Genomic DNA, 6,945 nt, shown 5'->3' on the forward strand with positions numbered 1-6,945 from the left:
TTCTTGCGTTTTTTATATGATTTTGAGTTCTTCATTCAATGAGTGGCTTTATTGGGCCATAAGTTTATCAGAGTTTTGATAGGAGGAATGTTATCATAAAGTTAATATTTAGCTAAGCAGCGAAAGTAGATTGGCCGTTTTGTAGGCGCGAATTACAGGCTGTTTTGTTGGCTCTAACACAATTGCTATGCCATTTTGTAGGCTTATATTACATAAAGTGTTCTGACTAGTCTATTGACATTCTATTCTTCAGCCACTTTTCTCTATTTTAACTGGGATACTCTCGCTAGGAGTTGGTGGTTCCTCTTCATATTTCCTTTTGCCTCTGGTCCCGGCAGGGTCTTTCTTCCATGTTGATGGGTTAAGTGTTGTGAGGTAGCAGTCTCTTGCTTGTTGTTGATCTCCGTGTATAGTCCCTATTGCCCCATCGTCACACACATACTTCAGGAGCATGAGATGGGTGACGACTATTGCCTTAATCTTGTTCAAGGTGGGACGTCCCAAAATGACATTGTACGCCGTTAAATCTTTGACGATTAGGAAGTCCACCACCATCTTTCGTCCATCTTTCCGCCCTCCAATCCGAACCGATAAGTTGATGACGCCTACTGGATGTATGATGCTTCCTCCAAAGCCAATGATAGGGTAGTGGATGCTCTCTATGGTTTTAAGGTCGTGAGCTAGGCGGCTTAGGCACTCCATGCTCATTATATCAGATGAACTTCCTGTATCTATCAAGATGCGCTTTACCCTCATGTTAGAGATTTTGATCTCGACCACGAGAGGGTCGTCATGCGGGGTGGCTACACGTCCACCGTCCGATTCACATATTTCTATCCGAGGGAATGGGTCCACTGGTGATTTCCCTTATAACATTACCTGACCTAAACGGCGGGCATAATCTTTCTGTCCCCTCATGGTGGGCCCCCCAGCAGCTGGTCCTCCTGATATGACGGCTACAAATCCTCCTTCGCTGTGATTTCCTTCTGTAGCTGAGACAGGTGACTTGTTTTTCTTGTAATAATTTTTTCCGGCGCCGTGAGTACTTCTTTGGAAGTAGTTTTTTAGGTGCCCCTTGGAGGCTAGGCCGTCCAGAGCTCTCTTCAGGCTTCTACAATCCTTGGTGTCATGTCCTATATCTTCGTGGAACTGGCAATACAACTTAGGATCTCGACTTTCAGCAGGAGATTTCATGGGGAAGGGTCGTTCAAGGTCGAACCTGGTCCCTACATCCACTAGGATTGTGAGAAGGTCGGTATTGTATTCGAAATATTCTCTCTCTTGTGGGCGTCCTCTCTTCTTCCCGGGAGAATTGGTATCATGCTCTTTCGAAAGAGCCCAAGTACCATTTACCCGTGGGACTTTCCTGTCTATCTTCTCTTTCTTCCCTGAGGAGTCCGTGGCTTCACCAGCCTTTCCATCCATGGACGCACTGCATATTTCTATTGCATGAATGAAGGCTTCGGCCTCGTCCAAGAATTCAGCCATCGTCCGGACACTTTTCTTAACCAAGTCAAACTTGAATCAACCTTTCTTCAATCCTCTGATAAAATTATGGAAGGAGTCGCCATAGGGCAGGTCTGGGATCTGTCCGGCTTCTAAATTAAAGCACTTGACATAGCTTCGCAAAGAATCGTCCTTTCCTTGTTGAATGCGTCCCAAGTGCGTGCTTGTTTTCCTTTCTTCCTTGTATGCCATGAACCTGGTGGAGAACAAGGTCTGCAGCACGTTAAAGGAAGCAATTGATCCTGGGGGCAGTCGTTCAAACCATTTGGACGCTACTCCTTTAAGGGTAGCTGGGAAATATACGCACCATGTGGCCTCATTGGTTCCTTGAACGTACATGTGGTGACGATATGCAACTAGATGCATGTCTGGATCGGTGGTACCGTCATAAGCTTCAATGGTGGGAGTTTTAACTTTAGGCTCTTTCGGGGCGTTCATTATGTCTTCACAGAAGGGAGTGCTCATGTGTCTCAACGTCAAGTTATTCAATCCTTGCTGGATATGATAAGTTGGTTCACGGTGGCTTAAGATCATACGAGGACGCATGCTCACTCTGTTGGGGGTCATTTGAGTTTGTCCTCGAGTAGAGGGGTAAACTGGAGGATCTTCCATAACTGGAGTAGATCTAGTGTCTGATAATTCAGATTCATCTTCACAGTGTTCTTGACGTCTCGAGGGTGGCCGCAGAATGGCCGGTGGGTTTACCCGGGAAGGTGGTCGCGTGGCCTTCTCCCGCCGAGGCAAAAAGACTGGATGGCCGCGGTCAATCTCCGAGCGTTCTGCCACAGGACTGGCTCCGCGGCTAGCTTGAGGACGGGAACTTTCTCCTGCTCTCCAGACATTGGATCTGAGCGGCATCCTGTTTATCCGATTGACACCTAGACTGAGAGGCCTTTGCTGAGCCGTCCTTTCAGTGCTAACATGTTCCTTCCTATTTCATCCTGCTGTTAGGTTATGATACATATGACAATTCATAAATCATGCGGAAAAACCATAAAGCCAGGAAAGCATATTATATTCACATAATCATTTAGCATAAAATTGATGCATACATGTTGTAGCGTGCCTTCCCTAGCCGCGCCCTAACCGAACAAGAACAAGTCTTTAGGACTCCAAATGTCGTCCCTCCGTAGATAGTCCACAGTACGTCCGGATCCGCCTCAAGTTAGACCAACTAGAATCGCCCTTAAGGTTTCTAGGAATTTCGGCTAGTGTTTGTAAGTGTATGGTTAATTTTATTTCAAAAACTTACCCTTTGAATACTTCAATCGTCCCTGCAAATAATGACCCTAGGCCCTTATTTATAGAGGTATGGAAAAGGAACTGGAATCTTATTAGGATACTAATTAGTTAAACTAGAATCCTAGTAGGACTCTAATTAATTAATTTTATCCTTTTAGGATTAGGAATTTAATCATCAAACAAATCCTATACAATTTAGGTTTCGTATGTGAACACAAACTTTACACGAGCATGACCCACGAGCGTGCAGGCCATGCCCGCGCACAGCCCACACGGCCGCTCGGCCCACGCGAGCCGCCAGCCCACGCGAGCAGCAACACAGCTCGCAGCCCATCGCTGCGCGCGCTGCCATGGCCTGCTGGGCCTGGCCTTGCGCTGGGCCTGGCGTGGCCTTGGCTGTTCGTGTGGCGCGCTTGGCTTGCTGGGCGATGGCCTGGCTTCGTGCTGGGCCCTCGTCCGGCAGGCCTCGTCCGATGCTTATTCGTACGATACGCTTCCGATTAAATTCCCGGTTCCGGAATTCATTTCCGATACGAACAATATTTAATATTTCCGATTCCGGAATCAATTTCCGTTTCGAACAAATATTTAATATTTCCGTTTCCGGAATTATTTTCCGATTCCGATAATATTTCCGATTCTGACAATATTTCCGTTTCCGGCAATATTTCCGATTCCGGCAATATTTCCATTTCTGATAATATTTTCCGATACGTACCATGTTTCCGTTTCCGGCAATATCTACGACTTGGATAACATTTATATTTCCGATACGATCCATATTTCCGTTTCCGGCAATATCATCGTTTCCGGAGTATTCATTTCTTGCTTGTGACGATCTCAGCTCCCACTGAAACCAAGATCCGTCGATTCCGAATATCCATAGATAGAGTATTTAATGCCATTAAATACTTGATCCGTTTACGTACTATTTGTGTGACCCTACGGGTTCAGTCAAGAGTAAGCTGTGGATTAATATCATTAATTCCACTTGAACTGAAGCGGCCTCTAGCTAGGCATTCAGCTCACTTGATCTCACTGAATTATTAACTTGTTAATTAATACTGAACCGCACTTATTAGACTTAACATAGAATGCATACTTGGACCAAGGGCATTATTTCCTTCAGTCTCCCACTTGTCCTTAGGGACAAGTGTGCATTTCCTAATTCCTTTGTCGCTGGATGCTTGCTCTTGAACATAAGGTAAGAGTTGTCATCCTTATTATGTCCAGAGGTGTTCCTCGGTTTCAGAGTTCAACTGATCAAATAAACAGATAATCATAGCCTATGATTCATCCGAGCACGGCCATGCATTTCACAGTTTCTAGCTCTCCGAGTGGTCTTGTACAACTTTTAAGCATCTCATCCCGATTTATGGGAGGACAATCCCAATCTTGCGATCTTGAGATTAGACTTCGTTTGATAGGTGATTACCTGAGCGTTGCCTTTATAGCCTCCTTTTACGGTGCGACGGTTGGTCAACGTCAAAGCAACCAGTTCTCAAACAAGTAATCTCAAATCACTCAGGTATTGAGGATTTAGTGTCTAATAATTTTAATGAAATTTACTTATGACAGATTTTCATCTCTTAAAGTAAAGTTTCATAGGTCTGTCCGATACTAGTCTTCCCAAAGTAAGTATCTATGCAAATGATTATGACATTGCCATGTCCACATAGTTCAAGAAACAGAACTACTAGTCATCTTCCATTCTAGTCGCCTAACGTCTTCTATGCGTCCGATTTTATAGAAAACTCCGACCAGGGACCATTTTCAACCTTTGACATTCAAGTTCACTTGATAGACATTTCTTAGTCACATGACTGGTCCTGACAGTCTATCTTGAATATATCGTCAAATTGAAGGGACTCATCATTTAATACTAAACCAAGATTAAATGGAATATGAAAATACATTTCATATATGATAAATGTTCAACCTCAATGTTTTACAACCATGGGCCTCAAACCCATCTTCTAGAACAGTTCATGGAATTTCAAAGCTATGCTTGATTTCCAGTGCTACAATGTGAGTGTTACTTCTCACTTGTTGCATAGGTTTAGTTATCATGCTTTGCCAATCTTAATATCCTTTTCATCGAATGTTTTTCGAGATATGATGATAAGATCTTTTGAGTTTGTTTATTATGTGATCTAGTCTTTCTTACTTCGACAGTGGTTCTACGCATTTTGCAATGAAGAATCATCAAGTTAGCAGACATGTGATCCACCCAAGTTCAATGAAGAACTCATTAATATAAACAACTCTGTTTTATTGCTTCTTAGGCAATAAGTGCTTTTACTTCAACTGTTTAGGTTGCTAGTGATGCTTTGTTTGGATTTGCTTATCCAAGCAGTTCACATATATGTGGAAGTCTTTCCAGCTATATCTTAGAACATAGAAATTAATAATTAATTTCCCACGCAACAACTCATGGTTTCCAATCCATGTTTCCATTTCAAAACACGATGCTCTGTAGCTCGTCCTTGCCAATGGTTAACTCCAAAGGGATCTTGCTTGATCCTTTGCCAGTGTTTATGAGTGTAGCATCAATTTTTAGCATATCTTTATTTCCTTGAATCAAGAACTAATCCTATGTACCTTTTCAAGTACCATAAGTTTTTCTTGATCTCAATCTAGTTGATCTTTACTTAGACCAATAGAGACTGGTATGTTGTTCGTTATGCCTAAAGCCATACGATACATCTTTGGCGATCCTCATATTATATCATACATGATAAATTCTTTTGCAGAATAATTCCCAATTGAATTCTATTCATGTAACTTTAGCTCATCTAGTTTCGGTGGATACTAAATCCAGCTAAATTCTTTGACATATAATATAGGTTAAGAATCTTACTCAGATTCTTTGATGTTTAACTTAGTAAATGCTTATACATAGTTCAAACATCCTTTACTTAGATTTATTCATATGGGTCGAATATCTCCAATGGAGTCTTTCGTGTTTGATTTAGTAAATGCCATTACTTAATCCAAAACATTAATATAAGATCTTTGTAAATAGATCTTAATACCCAGTATGTACTAAGTTTCGCCTTGGTCCATCATTGATGAATAATTTCAAACCTAAGTTAATAGCATTTGAATGTTATTTCACAATAGAGAGATATGTGTGTGATACACATAGGACCAATTAAGTTTCACGTACTCCCACTAAACTTCTTATATATCTATAAGAATTATGTACATTTTATGAAACTAAAATACTTATTAGCTTCACTAAAATACACTTCCAATTCCCAATTGCTTGCTTAAATCTGTACTTAGATTTCATGAGCTAGCTTTCCTTTTCAAGCATTTATTTGGATCCACAAATCCCATGACATACCATGTACATAGTTATTCCAACATTTGATTGAGGAATAAGTTTTGTTATCCAATTGCCATATGTAACAATATGCAATCATTGCTTGATTTATAGACTTGAGCATTACGATTATGCATGAGGTTTCAACACAATCCATGCCATGAATTTGCTTGTAACCTTTAGCAACTAATCTAGCTTTATACTTAAAACAAACTTGCAACCAATAGGTGTGAAACTATTCTTGCAAATCAACAAAATTTTAATTTTGTCATCAAAACATTGAGTATGTTTTATGGCCTCTAGCCATTTAAAACATTTGAGTCTATATATGGCCTCTAACCATTTTAGGGAATCTGGGTTTCGTCATAGCTTTCTTACAAGTCACAAACTCATTAATCTATATGATAATAGTTTGACTGCAAGTTGTAGGTTTCTTCACTATCTAATAGAAGAATCTCACAGTTTCATTGACCAGACTTTATGTTTCTTTACTATCTAATAGAAGAATCTCATAGTTCCAGTGACTTGAACTCTATGCCTACTTGGGTATAGAACATCAAACAATAGAATATCAATAGCCACTTGAAAGTCCTTTGTATATTCTGTTCTCCTTGAAGCACTTGTAAAGTCTTCTAAGAGATGTCTATTTTTTAAAGCCACTTCTAAAGTCCTCAAAGAATAAGTGTTCGGATTTTCTAAAGAACTTCGAAAAGCCTCCGGAATCTCCGTTTTATGTTTGTTGTTTGCCTCGAAGACTTTCGAGGTCTATTTTCTCCCACTTGTCATTTTGGAAACGAATCTCCAAAAGGACATTATTTCGAGCAAACAAACATTATGTTCTCAAAAATTCGTGGTAGAAACAATACCCT

The 6,945-nt window shown here is 40.7% G+C and overlaps 1 protein-coding gene across 1 annotated transcript; it reads right to left on the bottom strand.

The window, feature by feature from the left end:
* Positions 1-249: 249 nt before the first annotated feature.
* LOC110795606 (uncharacterized) lies at positions 250-756 on the bottom strand. The gene has a single exon (XM_022000627.1). The coding sequence runs from the start codon at positions 754-756 to the stop codon at positions 250-252; it is 507 nt and encodes a 168-aa protein (XP_021856319.1).
* Positions 757-6,945: the final 6,189 nt, after the last annotated feature.

This window comes from Spinacia oleracea, chromosome 4 (assembly GCF_020520425.1).
Source record: "Spinacia oleracea cultivar Varoflay chromosome 4, BTI_SOV_V1, whole genome shotgun sequence".
NCBI classification, from domain to species: Eukaryota; Viridiplantae; Streptophyta; class Magnoliopsida; order Caryophyllales; family Amaranthaceae; genus Spinacia; species Spinacia oleracea.